This window comes from Strix aluco, chromosome 7, assembly GCF_031877795.1.
Source record: "Strix aluco isolate bStrAlu1 chromosome 7, bStrAlu1.hap1, whole genome shotgun sequence".
Classification (NCBI taxonomy): domain Eukaryota; kingdom Metazoa; phylum Chordata; class Aves; order Strigiformes; family Strigidae; genus Strix; species Strix aluco.
The window spans coordinates 11,522,775-11,546,589 of NC_133937.1; the positions used below are offsets into that span (position 1 = coordinate 11,522,775).

Genomic DNA, 23,815 nt, shown 5'->3' on the forward strand with positions numbered 1-23,815 from the left:
GAGAAGAATAGTATTTTTTTCTGAGAATGATGCTGCTGGACATTACATTTATGCTGTTCTAGGTGTATGTTTTCGTAACTCTATGGGTGTGTGCGTGTGTGTACAGACACATACATACTTCTTCAGTCTTATTCACTGTGTATTTGGTTTTCTGCTTTATAAGACTTGTAAAAATTCCCCTTTAGCTACTATTCTGATCAAAAATCAGTGAAGAGCTTATGGCTAGCAGAGCATATGTATTAATTTTTCTATTCATGGTAACTTAAGCTTTAAATCTAGATGTTTTTATATGTATATATTTGTACAAGTCAATGATAAACTTGATTTGTTTATGTATTTCTTTCCCTAATCTTTGTGTCATGTCTTTTGCTGTGCTCCATTAAGGATACAGGTGTTGGTCTTTGATAAAAACTTTTACAGTGCCTGTGCCTTACTAGAGCTCTTGGGCATTGTTTCAGTATAAATGTGAAATAGTAAGCACTTTGTAAACTGTAAACTACATATTCCAGCAGCAAGAATTTGCTGCAATGCTTCTCTTTTCCTCCTTTTCTTCCTCACCCTACTACCAGCTGTAATGTCAAGTGAGTTAGTATAGCAGAAAGCTGATAGATGACTGTAGCATGTATAAGTGATACTTTTGAGCTTTAAAGGTCTTTTTGTGTGTGTAAAAAAGCTGGTCAGAAACATCAGTATCCTCAAAAAGATTCACTCCATGCAACTCAGTTGTGTTTTTCCCATCTGTGTGATTTTTTTTGACATTACCTTGGTGGGTGGTTTTTTGGTAGTTAAAGCATTTACTGACATGAAATTATATATATTTTCTGTGTATTTATTGTTTGTGGGTGGAAGCATCTTCCAGCTTCCATGTAGTGGACAACACAAGTTCATTCTCTCATTAGTGCTCAAGACTAATAGCCTCAAAGACAGGTTTGCACAGGGTTTTTAAGCAAGAGATAGTTACTTCATCTGTTGTTTTCCTTCTGCAGAGGAGTTTACAGAGGGTTTTTCCCAGAGAATTTTGCTCTGGGGTCCTGTACATCTGACCCCAGTGACATTTGCCTGTCCCTGTGGGGCCTTAGGAGAAGAAGAGTAGAAGAGCCATGGCCGTGGTGGCTGGCCCACTCCACCCTTAAGGTGAGGCAAGAGTTATTTTGACCTCCTCCACCCTGGACCAAACGTGCCTTACTGGTTACTGAAGGGATCCATTCTCCTGTTGGACCTGGAGGTCCTGGGTACAATATTATCATGGACACCCAGCACTTTAAATCTGCATCAGTCATGACCAGACCTGCCTAGGTGCACAAGCCCAAAGGGAGAGGAGAGGGAGAGACCAGGTGGATTGGTGTACACCTTCATCTTCTGCTAGACTTTGCCTCACTAAACATTGCTGGTTGCAACGTGACCTTGTGAACGTGGCCTTGCGGCTTCTGCTGCCTGGACAGAAATGGGTCAAACGCTTCATTCATAAGGGAGGTATATGCATTTGTCTCCCCCTTGGGTTAGAGGTCTGTACTCCTGCTGTTCTGTACTGGCTGTAACAACCAAGGTGAATGTATGCACAAAAGAAATACCACTGATAGACTTTTAATGCTTCATGCCAAAACCCCTTTGGATTTATTTTATTTCTTCAGCATGCCTAGAGGTCTATTAATGACTCAGTCCTATAGGTCTGGAGGAGCTGCCTTCATCAGCATTAAGTGCAAGATCCAATTTAGAATGACGTAATGCATTAACATGCTCTCGACTTGCATCAGTGGGAAGGATTTTCCACTTTACAAGATGTGCCCTGCCAGAAGCTTCTTGGAGATGCATTTACCTAATGAAATTGATTTAGTGTCTGGCCTGTGTTGCCTGCTAATCAAACCTTTCAAACAAAATCATGATAATAAGGTATTGTATGGCTTTAATTTGTGATAAAATACGCTTTTTTGTTTGCTTTATGCCATATTTCTCTAAGTATATGGGGAAAAGAAGTAAAAATAAATTCTGTCCAATGGCCATATTACTAATGAGTGACTTAGTGGAGCATGCTGAGTTTGTCACTCAAGTTTTGCTTTTGAGCTTGTGAGTAGAATCTGCTGATAAAACATTTTTTGGGTTCACAAGTCTATATGGGAAAAAAATGGAAACTATAATGTCAAGTAATTAACTTAATCGTATTAAAAATAAACCAAAAAATTTTCTCTGAATTATACCTGCTTAGGAAGGATAGGAAAGATTGCCATGTGCTGAACTTTGCTGACAGCAGACTTTGACCCCATTTGCTTTGCATTTACTTACACCAAAAATATAAACAGGGGACCTGGCTATTCTCAGAGAATGCAAAACAAATTCTTACACTTCTGCTGAAGGACATGTGCTGGCTGCTTCTTTGTATGTTTTTTTTTCTCCAGCTGATATTTTTAGCTTGATGCAGAAGAATCTGTTTACTTCCTAAGTAAGCAACAAGGACCACTATTTTTATGATTTAGAGTGCAGAATTGTGCCCATGGAAGTGAAGGGCATAACTCCCACTAGTTTCATTATGGAATGGAATTGGCTGTCATGAAAAAAACTGGTTTTACTCTGCACTGGTACCTCTGGCACTTGCAAAAGGTGATACTGATTTTAAAAAGTCTGATATAAATATCACCTGCACCTACAAGGAAATTAACTAGTGAGTGTTCATTTTAAATTAAGTAGCATAATGTGCGTTCAGTAGTTGAGAGCCTTAAAAATACCGCGAAGATCTAGAAAACTGTTGTACTGCAAACAAATACTTCAGGACAAACGAGAACTGTGTGTGAAAGTGAATATGTGGTCTGTTGAACACAGTAGCCAGATTTTGCTTCCAGTTTTCTCTCTTTCATCTCACTAAATTAGGGAAGGAGCATGGATGTAACCAGAAGCAGCATCTTATTGCAGTCCACACACATGCTTGCAGTTCTTCTCATGCAGTCCCTGAAGGGCAAGTACTGGCATCTACCCTTATGTTTTTAGGCATCTACCCTTACATTTTTAGGCATCTCGTTTCATCTCCTTTGTTTTACTAATTCTCTCTCTTTTCTTCTGCATGCTCCTTTCTGTTACATCTATGAAGCCTGTGCACTAGGGGAACATATCTGTTTCCTGTGCACCAAGGCCTTCTTCCTCCTCCTTTTCCTCCTTCTCCAGCTCCTCATGTCCAAAGCCTACCTTAGCTGGTTTTCTCACCTCCTGATGAACCTCTTGTTGAGTTTCCTCATAGTGAGGCCAGTTGCACTCTCTTGGACATTCAGATCAAGCCTAGCAGGGATGTATCTATGCCTTGATGCTTAACCCATCATTTGCATCCCTTGATGGTGATGTACCAATGAAGGATTATAAAACAATATAGTCAATGGGGAGGAAAACCTCAAACATGTAAGTGCTGATAAAACAGAACTGGGTTGTTAGCTGACTGGTCCTTTTCCCTCCCTTTTCCACATGTCTCTGACACTTGCAGATACACTCCAAGGAGAGAAACATGTTATTGTTACCACTTTTATTTATCTCCTTTTATTAATCTCTCAGCCTACCACCAGGTCTTTCTCTTTCTTTTTCAGGAGTCTGTCATGTTAACTAAATAGCAGTTTTCTTGACAAAGTGCATAGCATTAGCAGCTGCTAAGGCATGCTTTATTGATTGCTGCTGTTTTTTATAAATTCAGTTTACATCTACTGCTCCTGGCATTTAGCTGTAACTTAGATGTTTCATTTGTGAGGCAAAATTGAGGTTCATAAAAGCAAATCTTACCATACAGTTACTGGCTACTTTCTACAAGTTTATTATTCCAGAGCTCGAATGGAGGGAAACTGCTTTATCAGATGCATTGAAAAAAATAGAGGCAAGAGGTTAATTATGTTGAATTGCTTTTTCAAGTAGAATTTAACTTCAGTGGGGAGAGAGATGTTTCAGTCAATGTTGTGAGTATTGAGCTAAGGCAGAGTCTGGGCAGCAAGGCAAGCTGACCAATGAGTGCACTAAAAAACCCAATAAGCTTGGTCTTAGCTTGGTGATCACAAAGGAAACTGAGAAATCATTAAATCTAGAAATGGGACCTAATGGAAGTCGATGGGAGAACAACTGTGGATATTTAATGAGCAGCACTGCATCATGTTCTCATCTCTTCAGAAATAAATAATGAGATACTTGAATTTCTCTTTGAACAACAATAAATGTAGAATGTGAAAATAGCATGGGGAAAAAGAATCCTTTGGGCCATCCCCTCAGTGTAAGTGGTTTCTACAAGCCTTAATTAATTATCGGAGTTACTTGTGAAACAGGCTTATGCGAAATTATGGCACCATAAAATGTCTGTTTAATAGTTAGCCCCAAACCAACTCTAGATTACCTTGAAATTCTAAGAGTTCATTACCCAGAATTACTGAAAAATTGCCAGAGTAATTTCATTCTGCTGAAGAACACAGGATGAATTCTTCATGAAAACAGCTATACAACAGAAATCCTGGTAAGCAACCTTTGTTAGGAACAATGCCTTATACTGTTGCTGTAACATACTAACTTGCAGGTAGTTTGTACATAGGAATCAGTATGTTATTGCTGCACTTCTGATTACATATTTGAAAGGAAAAGCAAAATCAACAAGTCTGCAACAGGGAGGAGTGTTGGAAAGGAGAGGTGGGAGGTGAACCCTGGAACTTGGAGCTACTTCAGCTAGTTTATCTCATAGGGATCCTCCTTGCATAGGTGGATCCTCAGCCTGGTGAGGAGAGCAGGGGGCAGTGGGGAAGCAGAGGAGACATTAGGGTAGTTACATCACATAGTCTTCTGCATCCGGCTTAGCTGGGGAACTGGGCTCCTTTAATTCCTTCTGTTTCCAACAGGAAAAGAGACCAGCTTCAGCTATAGGCAACTCAAGTTGCCCATATTATGCTTATTTTGGAACATCCTATCCATCTTGACAGCTACCTTGGACTAGTCTTTTGTTAGGGATCTGAGATTGCTGCACAAGCATGGAAGAGAGTTTTGAGGAGTAACATCCACAGCAGCTCTTCAAAACATGTCTGTGTCTCATAGCAATCTCGGGTGGAAGCTTTGCATGTTGAATGGTCTGTGGCAGGTTTTATTGTTTTGTTGGGTTTTTAAACCTTTTCTTCTAACCTCCAAAATGTCTTTTGGGCTATATTGTTCACATTTCTTCCTTGGCTTTACGGCAGTTCACATGATTTGATACTTCTATGCTCAATGTCCAAGTGGAGATCAGTGATGAGTGGCGTTCCTTATGGGTCAGTATTGGGACTGGTGCTGTTTAACATCTTTGCTGGCAGACAGTGGGATCGAGTGCACCCTCAGCAAGTTCACCAACGACACCAAGCTGTGTGGTGCGGTCGACACGCTGGAGGGAAGGGATGTGCCATCCAGAGGGACTGGACAGTCTGGAGAGGTGGGGCCCTGAAAACCTCATGAAGTTCAACAAGGCCAAGTGCAAGGTCCTGCACATGGGTCAGGGCAATCCCAAGCACAAATACAGGCTGGGCAATGAGTGGATTGAGAGCAGCCCTGTGGAGAAGGACTTGGGGGTAGTAGTGGATGGAAAACTAATTATGAGCCAGCAATGTGCGCTTGCAGCCCAGAGAACCAGTCACATCCTGGGCTGCATCAAGAGAAGTGTGGCCAGCAGGTACAGGGAGGGGATTCTACCCCTCTACTCTGCTCTCATGAGACCCCCCCCTGCAGTGCTGTGTCCAGCTTTGGGGCCCCCAACATGAGAAGGACACGGACCTGCTCGAGCAGGTCCAGAGGAAGCCACAAAGATGATCAGGGGGCTGGAGCACCTCCCTTATGAGGACAGGCTGAGAGAGTTGGGGTTGTTCAGCCTGGAGAAGAGAAGGCTGTAGGGAGACCTTATAGTGGCCTTCCAGTACTTAAAGGGGACCTACAGGAAAGCTGAGTGGGGACTCTTTATCAGGGGATGTAGGGATAGGACGAGCGGTAACGGTTTTGAAGTGAAAGAGGGTAGATTTAGATCAGATATAAGGAAGAGATTCTTTACTGTGAGGGTGGTGAGATGCTGGAAGAAGTTTGCCAAAGAGTTGTGGCTTCCCCCTCCCTGGCAGTGTTCAAGGCCACGTTGGATGGGACTTTGAGCAACCTGGTCTAGTGGAAGGTGTCCCTGCCCATGGTAGGGGGGCTGGGACTAGATGATCTTTAAGGTCCCTTCCAGCCCAAACCGTTCTATGATTCTATGATGATCTCTGCAGAATGGCAGCTGTGGATACAATCAGGCTTTTAAAAAGGTGCAGAGCTTTAGTTCTCTCCTAGGGAAATCCAAATTTAGATGGTTATCTACGAAAAGTGAAGAGAAAAGGTGTGTTGTCTTCAAACACTGACAGAAGAGACTGTGATGGGCACTTTTTTTGATCAATATGACTATAATTAAGATCCAAGAAAACCTAATTTTTAGAGAAATCTTTGTGGGTTGTAATTCCTTTCCCCTCTTCTCTGACCTTAGGTAAAGGAAGGGAAGCTGGGAAGTGATGAGTGCTAAAAGGCCAACAGGATGCCAGGTGCTTTCTGCCTGTCAGCCATATTTGATCCTACACTCCCATTTCTTTGGGTGAAGTGGATGGCAGAGTTCCTATTGAGTTAACAGGGTCTAGAATTTTCGCAGAATTGCTCGTGTTTTATGCTGGAGTGAGGCATCTGGGACTCTCCCCTTGAACACTACTGGGCACTGAGGCTTTCCAGAGCTACAGAGCTGGAAAAGAAATATTTTCCTAAAGCATCTCTGAAGGAGTAGTGTCTGGTTAGTGATTTATTGCTGACTGTTCAGCTCCATTCAGTTACTCCTCTTTTCTGTTAACTTTTAACTTGTGTCTGACACATGGGTCAATTTTTCTACCACAGCTATAATGCAGTAATGGCCAAGAAGTGAGGGAGTAACAATCTGATCAGGTTGAAAGTAATCATGTTAGTTTCTCCAAAGCTTTTTTACTTTTAAGAGAGTGTTGCACATTTGTGGTGTAAGTGATTTATATACTTTCACGCTCAACAGAAAACAATAGTCTTTAGAAACGTGAGGTGTCCTTGCTAATATGAATAGAATTCTGCTCCCGTCTTAAGCTTTATATCTGTGCATATTTGGGCTCTACTTTTCTCACATGGATTGTGTTCTTTGGAGTCAGATGAAGACTGCCGAAGACGAGTGGTCTCCATCAGCTTTGCAGTCATGGTTGCCTTTGCTAATAGATGGGAAAAAACTGTCTTCAAGGGAAGTGCATAATTTGACACTTGGTCATGTGCTGTCCTTAAGACAGAGCTGAGCCTTTCTTAGCATCCCTGAAGCTGTCCCACAGCCCTGCATCAGGTGGCGCTCCCAAAAACAGTCCCTCATCTGGGCTTTGCTGTACCAGCAAGTCAGAGCACAGTGCTCAGTCCTGCAGGCACGTGCTAGCCCTGATATAAACTGAAATACATGCATATTTACTGGATTAGTCATTGTTTATTAATATCAGTCATGTTGCCAACAGTTCAATAATTGCTAGATCAAACTAGGAGTTTTTAAAAGAAAATAAAGTCTTTTAATAATATCACTGTATATTTTTAGTATTCTTATATAGGAGGCTTACGTTCCATTAGCACAAGAAACTGTTTTTAAGTATTCCCAGTTCCCTGTGAGGAAATAAATTATTGCTAATTCCTAGTCAGTTATCTTGCCTGTGATACAGGTCCGCAAAAAGTATGCTTGCTTTTTTCTTGCACAAGAGCCACAGATTGCCCGAGGAGGGTATTTTGATGGGGCTCCCTGAGGGAAGAAATGCTGTCAGTATGGTTCCAGGAAGCAATAAGCACCTTCATGAAAATAACTCAAGTCCCCATCCTTAATCCCTGCCTATCCTTTTTTATCTGATGGACTCAGCGAGGGCTGGAAGATCACAGTGTGGCTGATAACAAAAGGGAGTTAACGAGATGTGACCAGTCAATGGATAAAACAATAGGCAAAACCCTCCACGTTGTCTAGTGCCCAGGTGTCCTCCCCATGCACAGGTAGCCATGTGGATCGTGGTGAGTTTGCTCTGCTGCTTAACGCTCGGAGGGCTGCCACGGGCGGGCGGCTCGTGCCCATCACAGTGCAGCTGCGCCTTCCACAGCCTCAGCGAAAGGACGAAAGCCAGGTATGCCGATCCTCTCCCTAGGGGGGTTGCCGCTCTTTCTCTGGGTGTCGGGGATTTTATTTCTTCTCCTCTGTAAGGATGCTCGGAGGAGAAAATATTGTGTCCAGATTTTATGTCCATTATTTTTCCAGTTGCTTTGCGCTCTAGCTTTATTTGCAGAGGATTAGCTTCTGAAAACACAGTAAGCTGATTTCAGAGAAAACGTTTGGGCATCTCCACTCTGAGAACAGAAGTGACATAATTACTGCCAGTGCAATGGCAAAAAGGGAATAAAATTTAAACAATGTTTTCTTTTTTTACCTTTATGCTGAAAATACTAGTTTTAAAAGACTTTATTCTGCTCTGCTGGTTTGTTTCTAAAGTGTAACTAGGTTTGGTTTGTATTGTCGTACGAAAAACTGCAATTCCATTTACTTAAAAAATCCTTCAGTTTGAGATCTTAGGCAAAGTGATAGACTCTAGATGAGAATGAACCAAAAAATAGATAATAATAATAACAACAACAACAATAATAAAAAGATAATTCTCAGACTGGAAACTTTCAGTTAAAAAAGAAGACAAGACCAGAAAGACATCCATTTTTGAATGCAATGCCATTGTACAGACATTTCTCTGGAGGACTGTAATAAGAAAGTCTTTATGAAGGATAATGACAAAGTAATGATCTGACTTAATGAAATACAGGCTACATTTTTATAAGGTATGGTTCACAGTAGAGGAGATTTTGTGACAGAGATACAGTATTTGAAAAATCCTTTGGAAGAAATTTTTTTTTGACACGACCACAGTACTGAAATGAAAGGCTGTCCCCTATCTTTTGGATCCCCATGAAATAGATCTACTTTCTTATCTCTTTTATGGTGCTATAGATTTAATACCAGAAACTTCCCCAGTAAGAAGCATGGTAGAGACACAAGTAGTCTGCAACTGTTAAAAGGGAATGCAATAGCAGGAGAGCCAATTATTGCTCCATAAATGTCACAGTTCCTAGGGGAATTTCCTCTTAGTGACTGGAAAGAGCTGTAGTATGTTTTGGTAAGATATATAATAAAGCAAATATTCATTAGTCCCTTAAGGAGAATAATGTCACTTTTTTCCCTGCATTATGATTCATATTTCTCACTAGTAGAAGGAGATTATCCCATAGATTAAATGTTTACTGTTCACTGACATAGTCTGGGGACACTATGAGAAGCATGCTGTTTTACTGCCATAGTGTCTCTGTTATCGAGCATTTTGTGTCATGCCTACACACACACACACACAAAAAAAAAAGTTTTATTGAAAGAGGATTTCTGGATTCTTCTTATTTGGGAGATTTTTCTCTTCCTCACAATCTTAACTTTCAACTGAGGGTGTCAGGATTTAATGCCGCAATAGAAGTGTTGGATGAGAGTAATGTACTATGCTTTGATTATAAATTAAGAATTTAACTGTAGGCTCAAATAAGATTTAACTCCGGGAAACTTGCATGAGCAGTTCAGTGATGTTATTTGTTTTTGTTGATAGTAGAGGAATAATTGCTTTCAGCCAAAACCAATCTGGTTTTGGCAGCTTTGTAATATTCTGCCAGGCAGTGTGATAAGAAAATGTTACTTGACTGATCACATTACATTTCTTGTGGTATCTTGTTTAGCATGTGGAGTGGGACATGCCTATCTAACTTGTTACCTTTTGCAAGGTGGCTTTGTATTTTGTTAAGAACTTGCCTTTCTCGCTGATAGACAAATTAAAGTGCAGTCTGAGAGACCTATTTTGTCTCCCTTCATTCCTCATGGCTATCTACAGTCCCACATCTTGGCAAAGTCAAAGACAATTTTTTGTATGAAGGCTGTGAAAATGCAGCATAGGGTTTTAATGATTTGACCTCTAGAGATTACAAATGGGAAGGAACAATTTAAGACACATAAATCTGCCTTGCTTTTAGTATAACATTTTCCAAAGAGTTAATTTTCTGCACTTTCACTCTTATAACTGTACATGCCTGCAGTGCAGTAACTGCTACCATTTGTACACACCTTCCAGACTATTTCATAGTAAAGTAGAGCTTGCTGTAATGTATTTCCAGTGAGTTGTTAGCTGACTTTCTTATCCTCGTTTCATAAACCAAAGATCCTGTGCTGTATTTAATCTATATTACTTCCTGCCATTCCACGTGTCAGTAAGGCTTTTTTGGTATGTCTTTTATTGTTCAATTTATGGATCCTTTTGTTTTAACATGCACTAGAATCCTCTGTTGTGCATAAATGTTGTCACTGCTGTCTATCATAAGTAATCTAAAAAAACTGGAAGGAAAAAAAAAAAAGCAGAAACACTATATGGGCCAGACTCAGACTCACACCACTCCAGGAGAGGCACGACACTGCAGTCTCTGCAGTCAAAAGGTACATATGAATTACTGTATGTTGATGTACTTATGGTGATGACGTAGAGATCAGCAGCAAGTAAGAAATGACAAGAAAGCTTGTAAAAAAAGAAAGGTGGATCAAAATCTTGCATTAGAAATGTTTCAAAACCTTTTCAAAATACAAGAAAGTCACATCCGTGTTTGTGTTTCCCCACCAGGACGGTGCTGTGTAATGATCCGGAGATGACCCTCACTCCCGTGAACATCCCTGTAGATACATCCAAACTTCGGATAGAAAAGACAGCCATCCGCAGGGTGCCAGGAGAGGCTTTCCACGCGCTCTACGACCTGGAGTACCTCTGGATGCCGTATAACTCCCTGGCCAGCCTCAGTGGGATCACTTTCAAGGGCCTTCGTCGCTTGCTGGAGCTGAGGCTGGATGGGAACCACTTAATATCATTCCCCTGGGAAACCCTGGCTGACATGCCACAGCTAAGACTTCTGGATTTACACAACAATGAACTTACCTCAATCCCTCCAGATGCTGCTCGTTATGTCAAGAATATCACATACCTGGACCTGTCTAGCAATAAACTGATGACTCTTCCTCAGGCTCTTATTGCCACCTGGGCTAACCTCCAGGCTGTTCCTTACTTCCCCAATGATAACTCCAAAATCATCCTAGGTAAGAGAAGTGCCTGTCATTTTGCAGGGGGCACAACTGTCAGGAGCTCTGCATCTTATTGCAGCATTTTCATCCACTATGGTTACCACAGCGAGTACGCTGCTGTGTACAATTTACTACCCTGTTATAAAGTGTGCAAATTCATTTACATGTTAACAAACTCATCTCAGGGTTCCCACACCCAGTTTATTACATCATAAACTTTATCACTGGCTTGAATCTTTGTAACGTGGAATTGGTGACTCTTGCTCAAGCCCCTTTTATTTATTGCCGCTGCCATTTTTGACAGAAACACAAATATGATTAGAGCTCCACATAATTCATGTGCTTTTTTCTAATAATAGTTACTATGGAATCGATCAATTTTAAGCAGCTTTAAATAAAAAGATGGATATTTATTATGCCCAAATTAAAGAGGAATAAAACCATCACTGAGCATAAAATCTGGCTCAGGATGGCCAGTCTGTCTCTTTTCAGAGCCTTGTTTATCTGTTCACACCGAATTCAACCCTAGTCTCTCCAAAGCCACCAAGATAGTGCTGCCTTCAAGGGCAGCTATAAAGTTACAAGAATCTCCTTTTTGGAGACAGTTCTGGGGTCCTCAGAAGGATGGCTTTAGGGCAATTGTCCATTTTTGTGTCGGAGGGCATATTAGAGATGACTGTTGCAGTATCCCCAGATGAGGTTTTGAGCACATTTACTAGTTCAGGGGATTACTACTCAGACTTTTAGCCATCATGCACTGGTTCAAATCCACAGCAGGTTGATGATGGTTCAGAGTCATTGCCATCTGCTGTCTTCACTTGCTATGAGCTGATCCACCTCCACTGACTGTGTTTGATCTGCGGTGTGTGTGCATCTGTGTGTACTGCTTCTACAGCCACAGATGTGAGTTCAGGCACTTGCTGATAATCTCACCAGAGACATTGCAAGTTTTCTCTCACTCTGGGAAGTACCTGCTGCTCTTTGTTCTCTGGATAAATTTAGGGGGGTAAAGTTTTTAAAACCAGATTGCAGTAGAAAGAGACACAAGACTTTAAAAATATTCAAATTGCCACCTACAAAGCTTTTAGTGTCCTTAGCAGATGTTTAAGGTTTCATTAGCATCAGGAGAGGAGCAGGTGTTTCATCATCTTGCTTTGCCAGATGCAGTATGAAGTTCTTTAAGCCAAAGTTGGCTGTTTGGGATTGCCCATTTTATTTGTGGCATGACAAGACACTTCCTAGATCATACTCTTTATTTATTTTTTAGAGTCAAGTTACATGTAAAAATGTTATTCCATTCAATATAGATTAGGAGAGTATTTTGTCGAGTACAAATCATGCCTTGATGCTTGTGGCCAACCTGAGTGTTAATGTAGCCAGCTGTGCACAGGTTGCTTGTGCCAGGATCCTAAAAAATTAATGTAGGCAAATGAATATAATGCTAAGATTAATATGGTAATGAATAGACACTCCAGCTCCTAGGTCCTATCCTGCTGACACCCAGTGGGACCAGGTATATGAAAGACATCCCTTGCAGGAGCAGAATGGGAGAACACAGCTGCACGTTTCTGTTTCACTCTGCTCATTACTGTTTCTCATGGAGGCATAAAAAAATCCATGAATAATAAAGAGTAAGCCCAGTCTCTTCCTTTGTCTACAGTGCATAATTGTGACTCCTCTTCAGAGCCTTTGCTTGTAGACTACTTCAAGAAGAAGTACTTCCAGAGGTAGCTTGCTGACTGATAGTCTGTGTCAAGGCTGCAAGCTTTTGCACATGAGGATTGCCCACGTGAGCCCACTTGACTCTGCAGGGCACCAAAGGGCTCCCTGGGGCTTTGGGGGTGCCACAGCATCAACTGGGGCTGGGGAATCTGGAATAAATTGTTATCTAGCGCATGAAGTCAGAAGTAAGCTGCTAGCAAAAACTGCCATAAAACAACAAAGCCAAGCTGAACTTCCACTCTTTATTTAGTCCCCTTAACTTTAATATATTAAATTACAAGAAGTGTCCTCCTGCTAAGGCCCACAACTTTCCAATCCCCTTCCAAGCCCAGGGAAGGCAGTATGCATTGGTCTCAGAAGAGATATATCAGCAGAATCTTTAAAACAGTTTATTTGAGGCCTCAGGGACTTTTGATCAACCCTGTGCTTCTGCTGTTTCTAGCAGATTCAAGCAGCCTCTTGATGCTCACGGAGCCTTGTGGCGCACCCTCTGCACTTTTGTCAAAACTTGGTTCTTGCCAGAAAGCCACTTCTTGCATGACTACTGCTGCAGTGCACTGGGGCCAGCAAGAGTGGGCACCGTAAGGTGGGCAGCTGTTGTTTCCTCCTGCCAGGAATCGAGGGAGTAGTAGTATTCTCTACTTTCAGGCAGTTGCCAGCCCCAAGCCATGTCCTTGGGCTGCCTGTGGAAAAGAGGAGGTGAAGCCCTCTTGGAGGTAGCAAAGCTTACTCCTGTGGCAGGCAGGAGGCCTGGGAAGCCATGCTCCTGGCTTAGGCTTCAAATGCGTGCCTGGGGTTAGATGGTATAAATATCCCTAGTGTCAAATCTGCTAGTTCAAGTCGTTAGAGACCATAAACTGTCCACAGGACAGGTGAATGTGAATATCTGTCTGTAGGACGATACAGATTTAGTTAGAATGAAGCAATTTCTGTTCGTGGAGATGCATTACTCTAGTTCCAAATTTGCTTTTTCAGTACCATCTCTAAAAGTCTATTTTTAATAATGTCTCATTTTTTCAGAATTTGAGTTAAATAGGCACACACTGGGATAGCAGAAAAAAGAAAAAGAGGAATATTCTGGGATTCTAAAACAGGAGTGTATTCTTCAATATACCCCTTTCTATGTGTATATTCTTAATATAGTTATTGTTTTTTTACTTTTATATACCATAACATGTATATTCTTCAATTTCATCCTTAAAACAGTTCTTTCATCTTATCAAGTGTAAATTAGCATTTCAGGAAAAACAACTGATTATTAAAATAATGAAAATAACTTAGAATAACAAGGCTGGAAAAGAACTCTTACAGTCAAGTAGGATCACCTACACCCACTGCAGGCCTCACAGCTGGCACGACAATCTGGCTAATATTTTAATAATCTCCAGTGAGAAGAGTTTCCTGGCCTGTCTAAGAAAGAGACTCCATAGTCTCTTCAAACCAAAAAAAATCCTCACCCCAGACCAACTGAACCCTCCCCCATGGTTACTTCTTTTTTCCATTCTGGAACCAAATACGTTTATAATAATAACTTCTTGGTTTGCTTCTTTATGTGCTTAAATAGCAATGTTTTCATGATATGAAAATTCTGCTTTGTACTTAAAGAACATGATTTCAGCTCCAGATTTTGAGATACTTTAGTAAGCCATATTTATTCCTTTCTACTAACTGGCAACTATGGGATCCATCAAGCTCAGCCAACAGCAGCGGCAGGCTTTTGGGATACCCCCCCACACACCCTGCCTATCCCTGCATATGCACAGGAAGTCCTTGTTGGGCAGATTAGGAGCCTATCACAGTTTGTCCTGCTGAAAAATAGAAACAGAAGTGGCAGAAACAGAAGGTGCTGTTGGAGTGACTTCCTGTTCTGATTTATTTTGACAGGCTTGCAAGACAATCCTTGGGTATGTGACTGCAGTCTGTATGAAATGGTCCATTTCCTAAATTTCCAGACTCCTAACATAGCATTCATTGAGCCCAGGCTGAAATGCTTCACCCCGCGGAGCCTTGCAGGAGTCTCCTTCAGCCAAGTTGAGCTAAGGAAGTGTCAAAGCCCTGTTGTACATACGTCCGTAGCCAAAGTAAAGACCATCCTGGGCAGCACTGTGCTACTGAGATGTGGGACAACAGGGGTGCCTGTTCCTGAGCTCAGCTGGAGAAGAGCTGATGGTGCTCAACTAAACGGCACAGGTGGGTTTGGCTTAAGCTTTTCTCATACGCGTGGAATGAGGAGGGACGCCTGCACTTTTATTTTCTACAGACTGTTCAGCAAATGGAAGCTTCTATGACAATAGATCCTTCCCACTGATAAAAGACCCAAAAAAAGAAAGTGGTACAAAATCAAGATTCACTCTAATTCACAATAGTAGTGTATGTAATTCACTATTGCATTGTGATTTTCTGTGGACTATAAAACTACTTACATGTTAATATAAATATCATCTGATAAATGTATACTATCATGTGTAAAAAGTTGGTTTTGTTTTGTTTCATAACAATTGTGGTGGTGAGACAAGTCAAGGGGGTTTCTGCAAATCTCTTGGAGCTGAAGCAATGGAATATGTCCAGCTGTAGCAAGAGGCTGTTTTAAATTAGTTATTTAGTTATTCAGTCACTGAAAAGGCTTCCCACTGAATTATTTTATGGGTCTTTGAGACTAATGATGAGCTACTGCTAATCAGTTAGTAAACATCTCTGCCAGAGAGATGTCTGATGTGAATTCAACTGGGATTCAAATCTGATGTGGCAAAGGAAGGAAAGGTTGCAAACATGTAACATTACTTATATATTAAAGGAGAAAAAAAGCCACTAAACTGCTGAAGAATACAATACTTCAGTGACAATGCTGCCAAGAAATGTTTCATTTCTGATAGATTGACAAAGTCTCTTGGGAAAATGCTCTATGGGCGAAACACTGACCAGGTCCCTTTTCTGTGCTCACCATTCATGTGGGGGAAGCCTTCAAACAGCCACTGTTTTTGTGACCTGATCATGTTTTGATTTCTATTCACAAGAATGGTTGGACCTAAAATTGCAATGTTGGTCCTTTAATATGGGGGGAATTTAGGGAAAAAACCTTTGCTGGACTCAAGGCAATCGTCCTTAGCTTTTTGTCCTAGAGGTTTTAGGTCAGGACCTGAACTTCATCCCTCCAACCTCCCCTGAATGCTACTGTATCCCAGGCCTGGCACTGACTTTCACAGAGGGTCTAAACTCATTAGATAAATTGCTAAGTATGGCATCTGATATTCAATGGATTACAGGGCTCCTTGGTGCACAGAAACAGGGGAGAGAGTATTTTTCTTTCACAGCAGTAGAACCACTTGTAATAAATGTCCTTTTTGAGATCTGCACAAGTCATTGCTCTGTTGTGCATGATGTGCAGGATGTTGCAGAGCTGCTTCTCATAATGATAATGTCTACCCATCATGCTGCGAACATCCCTCCTACACTTGAAAGAGAGCCACAACAAAAAATAAAACAGAGAATGTTTTCCTGAAAGCGTATGTTGGGTTTAATTTGAGCTACAACTGAGAATGATGTATTTTGTGCCCCATTAAATCAGACTCTAGCACCTTTCAATAAAAAGTTGGCTGAAAATATACATTATTTCTCAGCAATGGCAGCTTCTGGGCCAATGCTGTAATATGACTGTTTGAAATGGAGGTTTCTGAATAGAAAGGAGTGAGAAACACCCCACAGTCTGTATGTATGGGAAAGTGCTGTAGAAAGACCAGTAGCTTTATGTTTTTTAATATACCCATTCAGTAAATAATTAAACTGAAAAAGTAACTTCTGCTACCATTGTATTTTGCTGCCATTGGAATGTGTCCTGATTGCCAAGGCTGGATTCTGACCCCACAAGGGCTTGGGAGAAGTTTGCATTCTGTCTTACCTTTGCCTTTCAGACATCTCCCTGGTTTACCTTTCAGTGGGAAAGGGCAGAGATAGTACGTGCTCATCCTAAGGAGTCTGGTGAAATAATGAAGAAGGTGTTTTACCCTTTTGCATGATCCCAGCTCTTTTTTTTCTGCACAAATAGAAAAAGGCAAAAAAAGCTAGTTTTAGCCTCCTGGTAAATGAAATGAGAAAATCAACACTCAGCTGTGTACATATCGTTCAGTGGTAAGTGATCAGACTTCCCTGTGTTTGGCTCAATATAAAAACTTGCACTAATATAGCAGTAAAAGGGATATTATTTTTCAGCTATTTTTCTCCATATACTCTAGATTAGTCCATATATGGTTCTTAGAAGAAAATCTCCACTGTTTGTATTTTCTGTGACTCAGAGGACTGCATCTAATGTTCAAATAGATCGTGTTACTGCCTACTCCAAGTATGGTACCTACATAAGAGCTTTTAACCTTTTTTTCTTTTTTTAATGGAAGAACCTTTCCTGTTTTGTTTTCAAACTGTACATCAATTTGAAGGAAATAGCATCAAATGCTTCACATATATTCAGTCTGAAGCAGTGTAAATCCCAACATAACCTAATTTTAGTGTTAATGTCCTTTTCTTGGATTTACTTTGATTTTGTAATGTTCTTGGTGACAAAAAGAAATGATGATTCTACTGTATTGAGCAGACATTTGGCTGATTGAATATTAATATTTTATGAAACATTTTATTAATTCTATTGGCTATTGCGTATTTATTTTACATTTTTCCTTCCTTGCAGTTCACCAAGAGATTTCCAGTGATGGGATGAGCTGGTCTATTCTGGGCCTGCCTGTAGTCTCTTATGTCGACTCTGGAGAGTACATCTGTAAAGCAAAGAATTTTCTGGGGGCAACAGAGGCATTCATATCTCTCATCATCACAGACTCAGAAAGCACGGATGACCCCAACTCTAATGCCAAAGGTGCATGGAGGGGGAAGGTGAGCGGGATGGAAGCAGCTGCCTACAATGACAAGCTCGTGGCAAGGTACATTATCACCACCTCCACTGTGCCTACCCTGGGGGCTGGAGTGGGCACTGGAGAGGGCCTCCTCCCAGATGTGGCACAAGATAGCAGCCCCAGAAACCTGCTGGTGAGCCCACCTATGGGTCAGGAGGAGCCGGAGTGCATGGTGAGGTCTGTCAGGGTGATAGGAGACACCGACCAGAGTATCACCGTGGTCTGGAAGGCACCTCTGGCAAAGAACACAACAGTGTTCAGTGTCCTTTACGCCATCTTTGGTGAGAGGGACATGCGGCGGATCAATGTGGAGCCAGGAAAGACCAAGGTCACCGTTTATGGGCTCCTGCCAAAGACCAAATACATCGTGTGTGTCTGCGCGAAAGGGCTGATCCCCAAGAAGGAGCAATGCATCATATTTTCCACAGAGGAAGTTGCCAGTGCAGGAGGGACCCAGAGGCTCATCAATATGGTTGTCATCAGCGTGGCCTGTGTCATTGCTGTTCCTCTGACACTAGTGGTCTGCTGTGGAGCACTGAAAAGGCGTTGCAAAAAATGGTTTGTGCAGAAACCCAAAGAAATTCAGGAATCCTATGTAACCTTGGAAAGCCTGTCTCCTGGGGCCAAGGTGAAAGGTGTAGAAGGAGAATACTTGACTAGGCATACCCCCGACGAGTCGAACAGGCTGCTGTCTGCCCGATCCAGTGTGGACTCAGAAGCAATACCAAAGGTAGAAGGGCAACCTAATGAATACTTTTGCTGATACTAACTAGGCTGACTGTCAGCTCCCTAGGTGGAAATCATGTGGCTGTATATGCGACTCTCTGCTCCAGCACTGCAGGCCACCCTGTCAATGCTTCTGTCACTGACACGTTCTGGAGGTGGACGCAAGAGGGTAGATGGTGCCCAAGCTTTACAGAAACATTGCTCATCCCACTTGGGGTTTGCTGTTTTGTACCCAGTCAAAAGCTTCTGTGATAATGGCCTCGTTCTACTGGACGACTTTTATTTTCATAAAATGAAGCATGCACACTGAGTGTGAGGACATTAAGCAACATTTCCGAGTGCGTGCTGCCTGGTGTTGTTTAGTACCTGCTATGTAATATGCTAAGTATTTTATTCTCAGCTCTTTTGATGTTCTTTTGGTTGACAAACAGGGGAGCGTTTAGTAATTTTAATATAAATATCTATGAAGGTGAAAATTGAGAGTCTTACCTTTTATATCCCCCATGTTTGCGTGAAACATGCAACTTGATGCTCAATAGATCGCTAAACACAGATGTATGTACAGCGCAACCCTTTCTAGTATGTCCGTCATAATAACAGCTCTATGCTCTGAATTTGGAGAAATGTGCAAAGGAGGTAGAAATCAAGAGACAAAACCCAATCCACTGCTAAGAATACATAAGAGAGTGTTTTGTGATTGCATTTTGGCCCTAGACACCATTCTTAAGATTTTCTTGAATAACAGTACCTCACAGGTCTTTCAGTATCAGTCCTTGCTGGCATTTTGTAGCTGTATTTTAATTAGTAGAGTATGTTTTATATCAGCTGTGTTAGTTAAAAATCATACAGTAGCCTACTCTGCAAATTGTGTTTGGTGTTGTAATGCTTTGTAATCAATACTGAAAAACCTACGTTAGACATTTCTGCAAAACTATCCCAGACGAGCCCTGTCATTGCTGCTGGCTCTCCTGACAAAACTGGTGGTGAAGACCAGAGGGGTCAGCCAGGCATGCGTGTTTTGGTCATGAAAACACCTTGCTCTGTGCAGAGCAGGAATATCTGACGTGGTGGTAGACTGCTGGCCAGGCACATATCAGCCATACCTCCACCATGGCATCAGTGGTGGCAGAGGCTTGGTGCGTTTCAAACACTTCACAAGTTTGAGAACCCTGAAAAAAACTGTCTAATATTAATCTAAATGTACTTTCAGAGCCAGGGTGAGCTAATCAGTTATTTAAGTCCTGCAGCTCCACTGGAATGTGGATCTGAGTGGCTATCACAAAGCACTTCCCAGATGTATAATTTTCCACTCTAGTCTCTCATGTAGTAATTCTGTATATAAAGTTTTTCTCTTTGTAATAAATATACTCCATGAAGAAAATTATATACGTTCTGCCAAATGTTGAATGGGAGGGATCCAGCCAAGTTGAAATGATAACTGATAAAGCTTGCTGAATTGTTTTTAAATGTGTATTTGTAAATTTATTGGAAGGATCTCCACTCACATTCTGGATGTGTATGTACAGTGTGGGTTAACAAAATTCACTGGTTGGAATGGAGCCCTGTATGGATTTTGCAAGTCTTCCTTGTACAGAAGGGTTTCAGTTAGGTTACTTGGCCTGATGGAAAAAACAAGTGATTTGATCTCAACATCAATACTAGCAATAGGGAATACATTACAATAGTTTCTGATAGGACTCCCTGTATTCCTTACATTAATGATAAAGAACTTCTCTTTTATTGGGAAAATTTGTCAATCTCTATATAAAATAATGCATGCTACTTCTGGTCTGCATAGATTTTTAGGTTTCAGAATAACATTGTGCAAAATCATGTATTTTAATACAACAAATTAACTGATGAAAGAAGTAGTATGTAATAGATCTAGTACTTATTTATACAGTTGCACTTCCCAGGATGATTTTTAGAGTCTCTCTCCAAGTAGAACAAAAATATTTTTCCAGTAGCAGTTTTTGGGATGAGTTGCAAGGATTGCTGTATTGCTGAGCCTGATTCCTGCTCACATCTGCAGCAGTATCACTGGGCTGTGCAGAAATCAGCCTGACATGGCCCTGGGTGGATAAGCTAGCCCTGAAGAATCAAGGCTGTCCTGAAGTTCTCCTGTTGTGAACAGAGTGGACCTGCTGCCCAAGGACTTTCCTGTAAGTCAGGTTTGTAGGAGCTGATTGGGAATGAGAGGTATTTACCTCTTGGGTACCCAGAGGCAGGAGCTGGGTAATTTGCTGCATCCAGCCCTGGTGAGGAACAGCTCTTGCCCTTTCCATCAGCACACGCTCCGACACACAGTCTCTGAGCCGGCAAAGGAAAAGGCACCGGCTGGGCCAGCGCTGTCGCTCTTTGCTTGCAAGGAGGGGAGGATGGAGAGGTCATCCTGTGACGTTCACTGTGGATGTGTTAAGTTTTACAGACTCTACTGGATATTTTTTTGCACTTTGACTAAATAGTAGAACAAACATGATTTTTCTTTTCTATTTCCTATGGCTATTCTCACTGTCTCACAGGTGAGGCATCACAGTTTAGCATCTCAACTGCTGCTGCTCCAAAACCGGCCTCTCTCTCTACTGCGCTGGTGATTCATGCAAGATAATCAATAGATAGAAACTTGTATAAACTCTGTTGTCTGGCGTTGGTCAGAAAAGAAACCCTATGCATGCTAAACTGCAGGTGAAATTTCAAACTATTAAATATACTGGTTTTCTGCTGAATGTGACTTCATTGCTCTGGGTCAGATTTTCAGTGGTATGATGCATGTAAATATAAATACCTCACTGGATTTTTTTGTTGTTATTTTAACCGAAGGGGTGTTAGTCACCTAGTTTCAGCAGGATTAGCTCAAGCAAGCTTTCCTCTCTGGTCATAAGACGTGTGAATGGAGCTGGCTCAGAATTCAGGCAAGGAGAATATTCACCCCTGGAAACAATTAAAGTCAATCCTTGGACAGACGTGCTGTAAGAACTGAAAGGAACATCTGAATATCTTTTAGAATTACTGCATTGGTAGCACTATTTTTTTTGACACTTTGTTCTGTTTGATTTTCTTTTTCCGTGGAAAATGTTTCATCTGTTAATAATCTCTTTGTGTCAAGTTGCTTTTTGGGGTCTATTTCAAATATTTTGCCACTGTCAAGCAATATATTTAGGAATCTCTTGTAATACAATGTTCCCTACTTTTATTATTAAACCATTTTAAAATTTCTTCTCAGATGAGTGTTGGACCACTTCAGTAATACTTAGGAATAAAGTAACTGTCCACCTACATTAGGCAGGAGGTTTGCACTGGCTGCCTGGGCTGAGCGCTTTGGAGAGCATTATAACAAAGACAGACAAGCTCCTCCTCCTGCAGTATCTTTTTATACTTATTTTGGAAATCAGGTGTAAAATTAAAAAATTAAGTACAGGGTTTAAAAAAGAAGGTAATTGTGTTTTAAAATCATGTTTTAAAACGTAATCCAAATAGCTCTGAACTGTACTGAAAAATTGTTATTATTTCTTTTTCATGATCTAGAGAAAAACAGCTATCAAAATGAGGGAACTGAGCAGATTATAAATGATATAATGTGTCCAAAGTGATTAAAAAGGAGTACTTCAAGTAGTTAAGTGCAAGAAGAAATGTAAAAAAAACATGTCAAGGCTTTGAAATATATTTTTCCAAACTTCTTAAAAAGTGTCCAGATTATCCGGTGAGTAGATCCAGACAAAGGCTAGTATTGGCTCTGATTTATACAGTTTCTGCAACTATTTTTATGCCACATATGTATAAAAATTCCACAAATGTAAAATCACATTCAGGCTGACAAACATCTTATTTCCACAATGTGATTTAAGCATGCTGGAAAGCTATAATTGTGTTGTGTGGTCACTTTCACATTTATTTCTGTGTGCCCAGAAAGAATAGACTAAAAGGTATTTAAATGATTAAAAAATGTAGGACACAAGGTGTGCATGTGCATATATATAAATTTGTGAAAAAAATGAAGAACCACCTAAAAATGTCAAGAGGACAGTAAAACATTTTTCAAGGTATTTCAAAAAATGAATGGACATTGAAGAATGACTTTGATGTCAGCTTCTTCAGGAGCTTTTTAACCTTTAGATTTTATTTTACCACTGGAATATTTTCAAAGTCTCTCAATGTCAGAAGCGTTCTGGGAATGTCTGAAAAGTTTCAGGATGTATTTAATCAATAGTCAGTGCTATCATACTGTGGCTTAGTGGGAGCTTCACTAGCTTTAAAGTCCATGAACAGAAGATGCGAATGGTTGCCCAAAACAGAGCAAAAGAAAAGTTCCCCATTTTACTTCCCTATTCATCAAAATTGAAAAGAAAGAATTTAGCAATTGCCGGCAAAGGTTCAAACTGATGAATATGCCCCAGAGAGCAGGACCAGGAGCTTCTCAGAGGTGGTAGCAAGCCTTGGAGCAGTGCCCATATTTCCCAAGAGCCAGGGGCTGCTGGTGGTGACGTGGAGATGCTCCGCCTGTGGTCACACCCCACAGGAGTGTGTTGGCCCTTGGCTCCTGGTTTCTGCATGGAAGATGGACTCTGCTCCTGCCCTGAGGTGCCCTGAGTGGGAGATGAAGCCTTTCCTTGCCGTTGGAGGGTGGAAGGGGCAGGTAATGCCCCTTTGCCAGCTCTCTGTGGGACTTGCTGTGGTCGTCCCCAGCAGGGATTTCTAACACTGATAGCCCTGGCAGAGGAACTGTAATTGTAAAGCATCAGCCTGGACTTGATTTCTTACAGACCTGTGTGTGTCTGTTGTTTCAAGATGGAGTTTGACTCCCTCGCCATCGCTGGGAGCGTGCAATGGGCATCCTTTCGGCATTTGCTTTGGCAATCAGCGCAGTCTCTTAGACTCCACTTCCCACAGATTAGCAGACAATGTCTCTGTGGAGATTTATTTTGACAGCTTGGGTTTTAGTTAGCTTGTTCTGCATTTTGGCTTCGGCCAGGATGCCACTTGATGTTAAAGAGCAGCTGAACCGAGTGGACATCTGCTGTCACCAAAGTGACCATTAAATTTACAGGCAGGCATAAACTGGGCTGAACTAAAAAGGCAGCAAAATCCCACTCCAGTAGGGAACATAAACAGAATGGCTGTGGCTGACACTGTTTGGGGAAATTTTTCCTTTACATTTTTTTTTTCCTTTTTTTTTTTCTTTTCCCCCTTTCTCTATCCTAGACAGTGAGTAAATTCTCTACCCACTAATTCATCTGATTTTGATAAGTAATTCACCACTACTTTCTCAGGTTAATACTGAACCTTCTGAGTACACTTGGAGTTTGGTAATATTTAGAGA

The 23,815-nt window shown here is 41.2% G+C and overlaps 1 protein-coding gene across 2 annotated transcripts; it reads left to right on the top strand.

Annotated features, from left to right (window-relative positions):
• Nucleotides 1-1,043: 1,043 nt before the first annotated feature.
• On the top strand, nt 1,044-21,720 carry LRIT1 (leucine rich repeat, Ig-like and transmembrane domains 1). Of its 2 annotated transcripts, none has more exons than XM_074830483.1 (4): nt 1,044-1,134; nt 10,701-11,167; nt 14,759-15,064; nt 17,553-21,720. In XM_074830483.1, the coding sequence occupies exons 2-4, from the start codon at nt 10,726-10,728 to the stop codon at nt 18,533-18,535; spliced, it is 1,731 nt and encodes a 576-aa protein (XP_074686584.1). In that variant the 5' UTR covers nt 1,044-1,134; nt 10,701-10,725; the 3' UTR covers nt 18,536-21,720. The 2 variants fall into 2 exon arrangements, with proteins under 2 accessions (XP_074686584.1, XP_074686583.1); XM_074830482.1 differs by lacking the exon at nt 1,044-1,134 and adding an exon at nt 7,990-8,135.
• The last annotated feature ends 2,095 nt before the right edge of the window (nt 21,721-23,815 follow it).